Genomic DNA, 15,327 nt, shown 5'->3' on the forward strand with positions numbered 1-15,327 from the left:
CTGACAGCTGCACTGATGGCAATCACAACCACACTACCACCTTACTCCACTTTCTCTTTGATGGAGCAAGGGAAGAACAGTGAGAGAAGAGGGGAAAAATGAGACAGAGGAGGGAAAGGAGATAGATAGAGGAAGACACATGGGTGAGAAATACTGTAATTATGAGAAAAAGTAAGACTTGATAAGAAAAAGGATGACAAAAAAGGACAAGTGCACCCCACCCTTAACACCTGTTGGTTTTCCTCGTTCGTGCTCCTTTGAGCCTTGCTGTAGGTATGACTCTCCTTATAAGTATCTGGGCTCCTGTACAGTGTGTGTGTGTGTGTGGGGGGGGGGGTGTCTAAAAGGTGCTTATGATGAAGAGCACCCCCCCCTCAAAAAATATTTCATTGAGATGGGTGCTTAAAAGAAAGCATAAGAAATGTTAGAAAATGAGACAGACAGACTAACTCAATGCTGAATGTCACCTGAAGGCAGCCTTCAGTTACACAAGGGAGGGGGGCTCTGCCGGAGCTTACGGCTGAGCCTCGTTGCTACGGAAACAACCTGGCCCCCCCTCAATATACCTTCAGTTTCATAGGCCCCTATCAGGTAGAAGAGGATTCCATTAATGCCAGCTGGGAAATGGAGGGAGGTGCTGGCCTATAAGGCAAGGCACCTCTCCGAGGCTCCACAGCATTAATACATTAGCAAACACCATGAAACACTGCATAAATGTCAGCAATTACTGACTGAGAAGGAAGGGTGGGTGGTGGTGGGTGAAAAGATGAGGGGATATAATAAGGATGTCCCACTGCCTGTCAATCACTCCAACAGGTGTGGAGAGTAGACTGCCAATCAAAACAGCTCCAATGAGATGAGGCCTGTCTGGGAACTCTCCTTGCTGTATTGTTTAGGCGAAGGGCTAGAAGAGGAGAGGGAGACGGAGGAGGCAGAGGAAGAGCCTCAATCAGCGTCTTTCAAACAGCACAGGAAGTTAACGTTCTGTAGGCCTCTCAAGTCAACTGTTGCCAAGACCTCTGTCAACATCTTCAGCACTGCTCGGAAACAGCTTTGCCAAAGCCACAAGAATCAGGATGAATTTGAAGGCAGAGCTAGATGATGGTATTTGAAAATAATGCCAGAGTATTTGTTTTAATCTACTTGGAGTTAAATGAATTCCATCAAGTTTTAACTATAGCAAAGTCCAACAAGTGTACTTCTCTCTGATGGAGGACTTTTCCAGTACTATCATGACTGTTGTGATGCAGTAAACCCATGAAAATGAAAAGAAATGCCAAAACAAACACACACAAAAAGACAGTGTGCTTCCCCATATGATCCTCTACTTGGCTAGTCTGATAAATAGTACAAACTGTCTTCTGATTAATCTGAGAGGAACAATAGAATTACAGCACCTAAAAATGTGCTCAAGAAAGATTTGAAATGCTGACTAATAAGTGACAGGTGGACTTTCACGTGTCAGGTGTGTTTTAGGTAAATGTTACATTAGCATCATACAGTATATTAAGCAAGCAAGAAAATAAAAAGATATAACTGGGTCTGATATGCTTACCAGTTCAAATTGTTCATATCAACAGCAACATTTGTGGCTAACAATGCAGAAGTTGATGAAGATTAAAAAATGTGTTGTAACATAGATAAAGTATTATTGAAGTTAATGTTTTTATAGTGTTGTGATTTACCTATGCTACATTAACACTAAGAAACATTCAAATAACTACTTGACCCCGGTCAACACAATCTGCCCGCTAAAAATGAGCAACACCTCACGTTGCTACTGCTTCAACTACACTTTGCACCACTTCCTTTCACATTCAAACTTCCTTAGTCCAACACCACATACAATAACACAGTGCTCTCAATAAACTGTTGTTTTGTCCACTGCTATTTGAGCATTATCCATCCTGATCCAGTTTCAACTCTCCATAAGGCCTTGAATAATTCAGAGCACAATAAACAATGAGACACATTGAGTGGACTGTATCAGGGAGGGTGACGCAACACATAACTATTAGTTTCCCTGAAAGGTGAGAATGTCTTTATAACAAACTAATTTCCTACGCTCTAACAATACAACAACTCAAACAACTTTCTCAGAACACATGAACAACAGAAGATACTCAGCTGATCTTCTTGCCTACAACTTTTTTTTTTCTTTTTTTTATACAATTTATGAGCAACCAACCATATCTTAGAAACGAACATGGATCTATCAACTCAATTACTATAGCAATCTCACTAGAAGCAACTGCACTAACATTGTCACAGTAAGTGCTGAGTTTTGTGGAAAATTTTTTTTGATGCTGTTGCCAATACAATACTGGAGTTTCTGCACCTATATCAAAATTATTTATTTATTCAAACTAATTTCTCTCTGAAAAAAACATTTATTTTTACATTTAAACCACATATCAAACGTTATAATACTGCAAATAAAAAGAAACTATAATATTAGCAAAACTAAGTATTGAGATTTGATAGACAGCCTGAGACACAGTATGTTTAGTAAGACAGGCACATTTGCAAATACACAAATGCAAATATACACACAAACACAAATGCAAGCAGGCAAACACAGTTTTATCACACACTTAAAGGCAAAGCAGAGTTAAGTAGTAATCGATTCCACTGCAAGCGGGCTCGTGTGCAGAGCTAAACGTAATCTGGGGCCTCTGGCTGCCATGTTTATTGGTCCAAACCCGGGAGATGAGACTGGGCTAATGAGCTAGACACTAATACTGGCTCCCTACCCGCCTGCTAGGCCAGCCAAGCCCTGGGCTTTCTCTGTTAATACCTTCAGACGTTTCAATAAGAGAGCGGTGGCTAGAGCAGAGGCCATTATTACACTTCTGTCTCTGTGCTTTTTAATATCTCCTCATCCAGGAAACACAGACGCTGCAGATGTGTGTTAGCCGGGTGCCGACTTGGCCTATGATGCCACAATGAGCTGCAACCTATTCATGATCCCTGGCCATCATATCCATCAGCTACCTATGGCTGATAACAGATCACAAAAAAGATAAAAGAATTATTGTACTTTATCCTTACTTATCTTAACACTAAATTGAGATTGGTAGGGCTTACTTTGCAATGGAATTCACAAACATCCCTGCGTTAGGTCACATGTTTTGCAAATTAAATACATCAGAATGCTTTAACACCACTCATAAATTTACAAAAATCAGTGTATTTATTTATTTTATACATACTTAAAAATCTCTCACTCTCACTGAGCACTTTATTAGGAACACCATACTAACACTGGGTACGGCCTCATGCTCCTCTGAAAACAGCCTCATTTCTTTGTAGCATGAATTCCACAAGATTTTGGAAACAGTCCCTTGAGTTTCTGCTCCATGTTGACACAACTGCATCACATAATTTCTGCAGATTTGTCAGCTGCACATTCATGCTGCCAATCTCCCATTCTACCTTTGTTACATGTTGCACCATCATGCTGGAAGTAGCCATTAGAAAATGGTAAATTGTGGCCATGAAGGCACATGGTCAGCAACAATACTCACATAGATTGTAGCATTGAAACGATGGCTGGTATTAACGGGACCCAAGTGTGCCAAGAAAACATTCCCCACACCATTACACTATGACCACCAGCCTGAACTGTTGACATAAGGAAGGTTGGGTTAATGGATTCATGCTGTTGATGCCAAATTCGGACCCTATATTGTGCGTGGCTGAGCAGAGATCCAGATCCATCAGACCAGGCTACATTTTTCCAGTTGTCAACTTTCCAGTGTTTGTGAGCTTGTGCCCACTGCAGCCTCAGATTTCTGTTGTTGGCTGACAGGAGTGGAACTGATGTGGTCTTCTGCTGTTGTAGCCCATCTACCTCAAGGTTTGACATGTGCTTTCTGAGATGCTTTTCTGCTCACTACAGTTGTAAATCATGGTTATCTGAGTAACCATAGCCTTTCTGTCAGCTCCAACCAGTCTGCCCGTTCTCCTCTGACCTTTATTATCAACAAGGTGTTTCTGTCCACAAAACTACTGCTGCTCACTGGATGTTTTTTGTTTTTGGCAACATTCTGAGTAAAAACTCTAGAAACTGTCAGCAGTGCCATGGTCAAAGTCACTGAGATCAAATTTTTTCCCCATTTTGATGTTTGATGTGGACTTAATTGAAGCTTCTGACCTGTATCCGTATGATTTTATGTACTACACTGCCACCACGATTGGCACTTGGATAAGTGCATGAGTAATCAGTTGTACATGTGTTCTTAATAAAGTGCTTGGTGAGTGCACAACTGATTTTTGAAATATTAATAACAGCTATTAGTTATTTGAGATCATAGAGGAAAAGAAATTTAAAGTGGAATGAGTTATTAAATATTTTCAGGCTTCACGATGTAATGATGTTTCCATTCATTAGTGTCACATTAGAAAAAAGAAGTACAAAGGTATTCAGGCAAGGGACACACAATGTGTATTCAAAAATAAGTAATAAGTAATTCATTTGATCATTGTTCCTATTCCAGTTCAATCTACTGCAGCTGGACACAGCAACAACTTGAACTCAATTTTAAAAAATGTAATTGGTTAGCTCTCTTCCTCTGTTAATGTGAAGAGGAAAGTCATAAAGTGCAAACTGCATGTTGTGGTTGCAAACTGGAAAAGTAACAAATTTTTTCCCATAATACACAAGCATGTTCACTCAAAACTCAAGTTAGTCATTCAGATTGTTCAGATCTGAATTAAGATTTCTGTTGCTATCCCAGGCTGTTTACTGATCACATAAGTGGATGTCTACAAAAATAATGCTAACCATGATATTGTTTGGTGGTTAACGGGTTTACAATTGCCTGCTGTGAGATGGAATGGAACAAAATAAAGCAAACAATGTTGTGTAGTGAAAGGATGCATAACCTTTTATCCTTTGCCCTTTCAAGCACATTAATGGTACAATATATTTGCTTTCTCTGCTTAAAAGCTTTACTTTGAGTCACCACTATGACTCGTGTTCATTGCAGTTTTTGAAACATAAAATAGAACATAAATAGAAACTCGTCTAATTGCTACAGTAGAGCCAATTTTGGCATAGGGCACATATGACAACACTCAGAAAAAAAGAAACAAAGTCAATATGAATACTCTAAACTAAACAGCAATCACATAGATCTAAAAGGAAAACGTTAGCTAGGGGTTAACACAAGAATGTGTACACAACAGCTCCTCAATGTTGCATGATAAACCATCCCATACAATTAGCATGGGAACACATATGCTGTCAAAGAAGGGGTGAGACAAAAGGGGTCAGAGGTTCCTCAAGGTTCTGTATGAGGGCCGCTTCTGATCAGCTTGACTGTGTGCAGGGTGAATGGCTGGGAAGAGCGACCCTGGTACGGGAGAGGTCAGCGGGACTCAATGATGTGAGCTTTAATGTCCACAGATAGAGGACACAGGATGGGAACCATCTTTGACATCTTAATTAGCTTCAACATCTTATTTTTATGCTTCGGCATGGATGGCATGGATTAGATACAGACACATAGTGTGGAACAGTTTCCACTCCTCTTTGAAATTATTAAAATAATACAATTTAATTATCTGTAAACCATGTATTTTAATCTGTACTGATTTCTAATTATCTTTAAGACCAAAATCTTGGATCAAAGAACCATTGAGGGCAACATGCCAGACAGCATTTACAGTACACAACAAAGTGAGGACAGGTTAGATTTTTCCTTTTGAACTGTTATAGTATGTCTGGCTAACAAGTCTCAATTTTGGATTGTGTTTGTGTGTGTGTGCCTCTTACAGAATCATCAGATGCTGACGCAGGCCATCCCTCCCACTGTTGATGCCGGACTGGGATGTTGGTCAAGTCTGAAATATTCCTCTTCACCTGCAAACAAAGTTAAAATTATTACTGTACATTCAATTACAAAAATTGGATTTGCACAACATTAGTAAAAAAGGGTTAAAAAACATGAGAACTAGTTCAACTTTGACTCTCCACTAGGAGTTTTACAACTCTCTTTACAATCCCATCTGTAAAAGCAACTGTCTTAGCAGCATTATAATTAGAAAATATTCCTTTTCCATCAAGTACTCTCTATTCAGCAGCATGAGGTAAAACTAGGGTGGAGGCAAAGAACTAAGGAAAAGATGAGACAAAAGCAGGGAGGAGGCGAAAAAAATAAAAAACACAGCCAGTGTTATCAGCATTCTTCAGATGCCACAGCTAATGCCCAGCAACAACAGCCCCACGCTCTGAAATGAACAGTATTTCTCTTCTCCCATTCATGCGCGGACGCTGTATCTGCATCACTTAATAACATTCCGTGCTTTTAAACAGTTAGCAGCCAGCAACGCCTGTCCCACCGAGCGCCGTGTTACACCGTCCAGTGGGTTGTTGGTTTAAAGCCCTAACGCCAGCCTGATGTGCGCCAGCCGAAGCTGATCAAAGCCCCGTCGGCGTCTGAGCGCTGGCGGCCGTGGATTTGAATGGATTTGTTCAGTAGAAGTCTGCCATTCGGGCCCGCAGGGCTGGACACTGATGCTGAGAAAACTGTCTATTGTGGAACAAAGATCCCTCCACACACGGGTCAAATCCTGTCTTTGTAAAAAGCACTGAGGAGAGATGGATCCTTGGGCATATGCAGGGCTACTGATCATGGAGGTGGAAACTTAAAGAACGCTACAAACACAAAGTCAAAGCCAATGTCAAGCAAAGCAGGAAAGCAGCTGCAAAACACTGAACTATGAAGACTGTGGGGGCAGACTTTACTTGGGCTCTTGAACCTTAACACTCTAATGTTACGACAATTTGCATCTGTATATGTACTTGTGTGGGTTTCTAAAACCACAGGCACATAATGGCCTGTTTCAAGAAATGACTATATCTAAATCTGAATTTATCCCTTTATCAGGGCAACAGTACATATAAGTTATCAATCTCTCAAAGAAATGATATTTACTTGTGCTCAGCCTGGCACAGCAAAGCAATCTGCAGTACAAACAAACTGAGAAAAAAAATAAAAGAACAATAATAAATGAATGGCACAGTCCTTTGTCTTACTATCGTAAATCCCACACCACACTGCTCGGTGCCTATCCTTATGAAGAGAAGCTATGGCCAGGATAGCAGGCTAGGGTCAGAGCGGGTGGCCAGTGTTATTACAGAGTGTAATATCTATGTTTGACCAGCCGGACTACAGGGATTTGACTGACCGGCTGGCCGGCCGATGAATAGAGGGGAAAAGGGAGGAAAGGAGAGGCATAAACACTAGTAATGAAGAGGCTGCAGTCAGAGGTTAAAGCAGCATCAGAGAAACAACAAACTAACGCCCACCACAGAGAGAGTGGAGGTGAGAGGTGGAGGAGAAGGAGGAGGAGGAGAAGGAGGAGAGTGGAGACAGACAGCAAAAGACACCTGGCAGAAGACAACCTGATCTCACCACAAAAAGAAAACACAGCTACACAGCAGGCCTGCCCACCTGAAACTACACCACCAGAATCTGTAGCTAGATATTTACATTGGTCTTCTCTGGTCTTATGAAAAGTATGGTGCAATTATGAGAATCTGATGCAACCATATCACAGAAAAATAAAGTAAGTTACAGGATACAGTAAACGAATAACACGGTGACACAATGCCTTGCCCTAGCCTCTCCAGGTAGTCGAAGTCTTTGCTGTAGTCCCCGGCTACAAAGCAATGCATGTGTTGGCCACAGCAGCAACCATAGAGGTAGCAATACTGTCTAATGCTGCCCCCTGTCTGCCAAAACAGCAATCTTACTGATAAGTTAGACTGCAACAAATCAAAAACAATTATATTTAATCCTTGACTCCATGGAACACATTTTACATAACAAATTCCTACTTACAATAACCAGCTAAAACCTGTTTGACCTAAAACAATAGAGTACTGGAGGAATGTCAATATATGACAATGGGCTGTGTATCTTAATAAGCAGAAAGACTCATAAGAAACTCATGAAATTAATCTATCAACCTGACCTGCACATAAAAAAGCTAAAATGTAAAGGAAAACAGAGCAGAGGAGGATTTAAATCAAATACAGTGCTGCTGATTTGTGTGCTGCTGTTCATGTTGAGATGAGGCAGGGGTGTACGAGCCAGTTATACACAACATTAGCTAGACTGGCTGTGGTGCTGAGCTGCTGGCAATATGCCTCACGGCAAAATTAATGATCCAATCATTGTAAATGCCAATTGCCTGTAATCCCTGGCTGGAAGCAAATCAAAGAGAAGGAAAGGTTTCCGTTAAACAGTCACAAGCTCTCTCTCGCTCTCTTTCTTCATCTCCCCTAGGCACCAGATGCCTTTCTTTCATTCCCTTTTCGATCCAGCCTTCTTTTTCTCAGCTCTGTAGCTCTGTCTGCATTTGGTTCCTATATGTCTCCCAGCTGCAGAGCAGGGATGGGGCCCAGGACCAGCCCCGGGGGGCAGTAGAGGAGGGAAATCCCCAGGACAACTGGTCTGGTCACGGACAGCTCAGGACCCAGCAGCCATCCCTATTCTACCCTCTACTTCCCTGGCAAACATTTGTTCTCCAGCTTAGCTCAGAAGCTAGCCAGCAACTTACCCCCACACTCTTGTCTGGTAATGCCAATCAGAGTCTACACAGCCCTGTGCTCTAGAGATGGAGAAGAAAGAAGGTAGAGAGGGGACACTGGGATAGAAAGATGGAGAATGAAGGGATAGAAAGGGAGGGGCAAGGGCAGTTCCCTGAGAGCCACAAGGCAAAGCCAGAGCCTTTGGTAAAGACAAACAAGAAGACAGGACTCTATCCCTATTGATATGCACAAGCAGGGACCATCGGCTAGTCTTCATCTAAGACAAAAGGGAGAATGGGGAGAGAAAGGTGCTCTGTAGTGGAGTCCATATGTGTCTGTGAGTGGACACAGTATGAGGAGAAAGGGGAGTCAGGCAGGCTGAATATGGTGTTACTTCTTTGTTGCATTTTTAAGTCTTGTTATGATAACAGAAATACACTACTCCCCCTTTTGTTTGTATCTTACTATTGTTTTTATCTCAGCTTTCCATAGTATAACTCTTTGTCTTTTCTATGAACATCATAAGTTATTCAAAAGCAACATCACTGAGCTCACTCACGCCTGTAGTGATTATACTTGCACCTGTAGATCTACACACAGACCACTGAACCATCTGAATCAGTCCCTAAATGGTGTATAGACGTGGTTTAATGATATATTATTTCCTAAAACATTACAGTAATAAAGAAGGAAAGAAGCCTGTTCCCTTGCCAAAGAGTAAATATATAAAGAGCATGGCCAACATGGGGCAAACAGAGTCCAGATCTATGCAGGTTAAAGTTCTGGGCCTCATTTTCACTGCAGGGGGCCTTGAGATGCCTAAGGACAAGCATGCGTAAGGAAAAGACCACGACATGGAGGCCTGTTTAAGCCCACATTGTCCCTTCTCTATCCCCTATGGCCTCTTACAGCACCCCCACCAAGCCAACAGTCCTTTGCCTCCTTTCTGTGTCCATGGTTCCCCCCTCCCACACCGCAGGAACCCCTCCCCAGTGTTTGTAATCCCAGCAGAAACACTTAAGGTTCACAGTGGGTGCTCATCAAAACCATCTGCCTAAGAAAAGAGTGAGAGAGAAAGAGAGAGATGACGGAGGGAGGAGAAAAAGGAAAGAGTGAGGGAGGAGAGGTAGAAAACCAGGGAGGCAAACCGCCTCCTCCAGTTCAGATGTTGGATGTACTAATCTGTTCAATTAGCACCATTACAAGCCCTGCTAGTAGCCTCATTATTATTAGTGTAATCTTCACCTACACTGCCATGAGCAAAAGAGCAGGAACACCTTTTACTGCTGCCTGAGAGTAAATAGACTCAGTGTAAAACATGAAGACCATAAAGGATAACCAAACTAAAAAACAGGAAATCAAACTGCCCAGCCACCATAGGAACGAAAACTAAAGAGTGATATTTCCAATCGCATATACAATATTTGGTGCAAATAATGACTACTTCATTTACATGCGAACTAAAATCAAGAGCAGTTCTTCTCTGTCCTAGCTGATCAGTCTTTGGGGAGCTTATTTCCTCTCACCTGTGACGGCAGGCTACCCGCTGTGAATAATATATGATGCCTGCTCAGGTCTCCCTCAGCAAAGTGCGGGGGTGGGGGGAGTATAGCAGGACCCGTACAGGCCGGTAATACCCATATGTGTGTGTAGGGGAGTGCTCACATGAGCCCAAATATACAAACATGCTTACTCATCTACATAGGCAAGCACACAAATATATTTTCATGCTCTTCAGCCTTTAATCCGTTTGCAGCTGTGATAGCAATAACTGATAGACAGAGAGGTGTACTGCCTTCACACTGGCTCCAGTATGAGTAACTATAAATGTTTCATAGGCTGCCAAATCTACTGTTTAGTTTCAGATGAAGAAAATGAATGGACTCTGTCTCTTTCCATTGCTCCTGCATGCCTAGATCAAACAATGTTCAGTCATTTAAACCGCCTCCTAGACTGCTGAGACTGCTGAGAGAGAAGGAGAAAGACGCAGTGTAGGGGGAGTGGGGAGAAAAAGAGGGGGTTGTACAGCTGTGAGAGTAATTATGTGCTTGGAAATGTGATCATTTGTGATGAATAATGAATCGATGGCTGAGATAGACTAGCAATGTTTGGCAAATGGAATGAAAGCTGCGTTATGGGAAACCAGAATCAGGTACGATAATATTATGTATGTGAGAGTCTGTGGGTGAGTTACTGAGGCCTTTTGTGTGCGTCTGTGCATATGAATTGACTTTGTGATGTCCTGCATGGTCTGTGTCTCTGTGCATGCTGGTGTCATACCTCCTGTATGGTTCTGGAGCCGGGGAAGTTGAGGCTGTAGTCCCTCTGGGCCTCGCGGTGACTGATGACCAGCAGGAAGTTCTGGTTTAACGACTCTTGGAGACCACTAAATGAGGAGGGAAAAATTGAAATAGTAAGAAAAAGGGATGAACCCAGTAAAATAAATCAAGAACAGAAAGTGATGGAGAAAAAAAAACAAATTAAAGAGGGGAAGCAGAATTATGACCCAACAAGAGGAAAAGGGAAGGGGGGGGGGCAAAGAAAAACAAACATTATCACTAAGAGCGACTGAGTCAAGGAAAGGGCAAGCTGAAACTTGTCAACTAGTGGCAGCCTGCTGCGAGGTGGGTGCCTCCTCAGGGGGCTAGTCGCCCACTTCACTGGTTGTGTCTTAACAAGCCTGGCCAAAGCTGCGCTCAGCACAGCAGGTTACCACAGCTATGACCACCTGCAAAGTAACAGCATGGAGTCCATCAGTCTGCCTTAGTGCTAATAAACGAATATTTAACTGTGAAATACAATACAGTTGTAAAACTAACTACCAAATCTGCAGGTTTCACTGGGGTTGTTGACCTTTATCAATGACTCCACAAATACTTTGCCAGTCAGATTTCTGTCTTTCAAAACATATTTGTTTTGTGAAACAGAGCCAACTCCATCAGTTTTCAGTTGTTAAGTTCAGTTGAGTCGACAATGCAGCAAGTCAAGGACCAGCTCTTTAACTACTTTCTTTCTCAAGCTTAAGAAGCACATAATCAAGAGCCATTATTGTGCATCATGATACAGTACCTCTTCAGCAGATGCTGCTGGATTACTGCTGTATTTAGCTACTTCACAGTCACTGCCTGTCTTCTGTAACTGACATAATGATAATGACTATATTGTCATTACAGTTATATCAATTATAATTCTTATCTGTTCATATATAATGCAGGCTGATGTAAGCTGTTGATGAATGTATGACTATGCAACACTCCTAAACTATGCCACTATCTCCATCTGCATCAGTTTTAACATGGTGAGAGATTCTTCAGCTTTAGTTGAAATGAATATTATTACAACATGCCACATGACATCCCATAATATCTCACCTCCAACAGAATGAAAAAGTGGACCACCAAATAATCTATAAATCAGTCTATTCATTCATAATGATATGTTAAAAATCTTTTTTGACTCAAAGTATGAGAAACATGCAACATTGGTGGGCAGATGCAACCACTGGTCTGAGATGTCTATGGGATCACAGTGGATGCCATGTACTTCTTGAGCACAGACATGGCAGCGGAGACACGACCTGTCCAAGAGGCCTAAAAGAGCAGAGTTTCTGGACTGGCATCATAGTTGCTCAGTTGCTTACAGCAGTGACAGAGACGCTGTCTGTGAACGATGCAAACGTAGACACTTTGTGTGTTTCACGTAGAGAGGAGGAGGTGGGGGAATCAACTTTTGGAAGCTTCATTTACAATAAGCTGTGAGGTTAAGTAGCGTTTTGAGCAAACGCTGGGTTTGTGAGGCTGAATATCAATGGGAGGCTTAAGGGCCGAAGCAGCCACTTAATCAGGGCTCAGAACCCAAGGAGAGGAGGAAGAGTTGAGAGAAAGAGAGGGATGGGGGAATTAATATGTAGCGCACACATTAATTATGCAATCACACCCTTAATCTGTGCAGATCTGGACGAGCTTATGTTAACAGAAGCTCAAATTTACTGTAATGACAGCATATTTACATTGACTAAAACTGCGAAATCAATATGTAAATGTAATGTTTGTTGTAGCTAACTGGGGAAGATTGGAAATGTGTGGAGTGGGAAGGATGGATGCATATGTAATAGGGCTGAGCAGAAGGATGAGAGAGATGTGTGTGCATGTGTGAGAGAGCAAGAGAGAGAGCGAGAGAGAGAGCGAGAGAGAGAGGAGAAATGGAAGGGGTAGGGACACATAAATAAGGATCTAGCTAATATCATGATTATGTTTGGACACAGTCCCGAGCTACTTCTGGCAGGCAGCTAGACCCCTAAATAGACAGAGATAGAGGGTAAACTGAGCGGAAGTGTTACTCTGTCCTTCCAAGCAAAGAAGGAACATCTTATCAGTCATTTATGGCAGGCCGATGAGCCATTTGGTGTGTGTGTGGGTAGAGTTCTGTTCAAGATTTACTTTGAAAAATCAGATCACTTATTGCGCTCTATAGTACAAATATTGCAACTCAAAATATCAAATGCATTCAGAAGGGGAAAAAAAAAAAACTGCCATTCACAGTGAGTCATTCCCTCATCATTTCCCATCTGTCTGAAGAGGCCTGCTGGTTCATAAATAAACAAAACACCCATGTTTCAAGTCTAATATCCCTTTGTCTGGACTGCTTTCACCACTGATGTTGTCAAAGCTGCTGTCTTCTGATAAAAGCAGGCCCCTCAAGCAGTACAGGGTTGAAATGTGGATGTCTCCATGTTTGCTTCTGCCTTCAGAGGTCTCTTTCTCACTCAACACACACACTCTGTGACACTAAGGTCGGCCTGCAACATCTCTGGAGGTACTTGACATGGCATAAGGGTGCCGGGAGGAAAATGTCATTTAACTTTATGGACAGAGAAAATGGAGCGTTTTGCAGGGGAGAAGAGCAGGCTAAACAGATTGGTTTCATTCTGAGGTAAGCCCATCGCCTAAGCTGTGAGTCCCTGCGGCACAGAGCAGACTCTAGACCTTATTAAACTAGCACTGCCAGACACAGAGGCGCACGCGCGCACACACTGTGACATGTGCCTGTAAAACATAAATACCCATATACACACACTCTGTCACATACACATTCTCCCCAACCTCTCACAGACTCATGCATACTCACTGTCATAATGCGTGTTTTCAACTGCTAAGAGACACACTTAAACACTTCCAACATTTCCCTTCATCTCAGTTTCATCTTATCTCATCTCAACTCTTAAAAACACATTGACCAGGACAGTACATGCCGACTGATCATCTTTTATGTAATACCTAAAGAGGAGGTCATGAAGCACACACACACCTTACCTCCTCCACATTTTACATCCACAACAAAGCAGGAGGATGCGAAACCGTTCTGGCTCTGCTCGGTTTTGGTCTGCCATCTTGTCCCAAAGTTAATCAGCATGCTAACCGTTAGCTACTTCCCATCAGGGTTGCTTTAGCTAACCTGTTAGCTATCTCCCTGAAGCATCTGTGTATCTGCTATTGGATAGCTGAAACACAGAGGAAGAGGTGGGGGAACAGGAGGCCGCAATAAAAACACACAAAAGCTAATGAATCATTTTTGCAATTTGAAATTTCTTTGAGGGTTCAAATTAAAATAACCTTTCGTTGGCAAACATGCTTGCTGAGAGCTGAAGCGGAGAAATAAACGAGGAAGGAAACAGGTTCCATTGAAATATTCATCAGGCCTTCATCATTTATGCAAAAGATTAGCTCCTCCTCAACACCCTCTTGTATTCACAGACAGTCATCAACATAGCCACAGAGAAAAACCTTCCTCAGACCGGGCTTTAACACCGCAGTACTAACTGCACATCACATCGCTAACTAAATAACTACCTGAGATGGATTGGTGCTCAAAGGAAAATCTCCCAAAGCCTCAAGATTTATTTCTAATCAAACAAGAAAACTAAGAGAAGTTTACTCAGTGTGATCATAATGATGGTGCAGCACTATTTAATCAGTCAGTTTGGTTTAGGTGTGTGTGCTGCAAGAGCCAAGCTCTACAAAGTAATTGCCAGGGTTATTACCATTTATGGGAAATTTGCATTTTTACTCAGCAACAATTTGAAGCAAATCAACATTGTGAAATTAAATTTAGGTGGATAACTGTCTTTTCAGAATAAAAAAAACAAACTAGCAAATATAGTTTAGCAGATAGTGATAGTTTCATTAACCTAATTCAAAATATATAATTTACGATTACCTGAGAATATTGGTTAAACAATGGACAATAGCATTAGTAAACACAACACATTTTTACTGAGAAAAATTGTAAGTAAATACACATTTTCCTGCCCTTTCAGATGTTAATCTTTGTTTCATAACACAGAATTCACCCTTAAATACCGAACCACACCACTATAAGCTTAGCACCGTTAAATGTGTATATTACGCATAATTAATCATAAAGTCTCATCAAGCAACATTATGTATTGGTGAGTTATAATCATGTCATGAAGCTGTCAATTGATACTACCACAAGGAGTGACCAGAGTTGGAAATTTACAAATTCTTATAAGCAAAACAAAGTAAAGTAATGAGACAACAGATAGAGACAATGTGTCTTCTTGAGCAATAGTTAAAGTGGGAAGAGTTAAAATACTGTAAAAATGAATAAAATGAAAAATGAAATAACTGTGGTTTATAGGAGGAGGCTTATAACTGTGATTACTATAGTGGATTTAGGTAAAGGTAAAGATCAGATCATTCATCTCAGCAGAACACATTAGAACCTGGAGTTGCTATGGCGATAATATGTGCGTCCCTACCAGC

General features: G+C 41.6%; 1 protein-coding gene across 1 annotated transcript in view; it reads right to left on the reverse strand.

Moving 5' to 3' along the window:
• The window catches only part of faf1 (Fas (TNFRSF6) associated factor 1), a 59,591-nt gene that overhangs the window by 31,948 nt on the left and 12,316 nt on the right, over positions 1 to 15,327 (reverse strand). Inside the window, exons 7-8 of the mRNA XM_056379048.1 lie at positions 10,823 to 10,928; positions 5,780 to 5,866 (exon numbers count right to left, since the gene is read on the reverse strand). Of these exons, the coding sequence (XP_056235023.1) occupies positions 5,780 to 5,866; positions 10,823 to 10,928 (193 nt within the window). The remainder of the gene's footprint in view (positions 1 to 5,779; positions 5,867 to 10,822; positions 10,929 to 15,327) is intronic.

Source organism: Seriola aureovittata, chromosome 6 (assembly GCF_021018895.1).
Source record: "Seriola aureovittata isolate HTS-2021-v1 ecotype China chromosome 6, ASM2101889v1, whole genome shotgun sequence".
NCBI lineage: Eukaryota > Metazoa > Chordata > Actinopteri > Carangiformes > Carangidae > Seriola > Seriola aureovittata.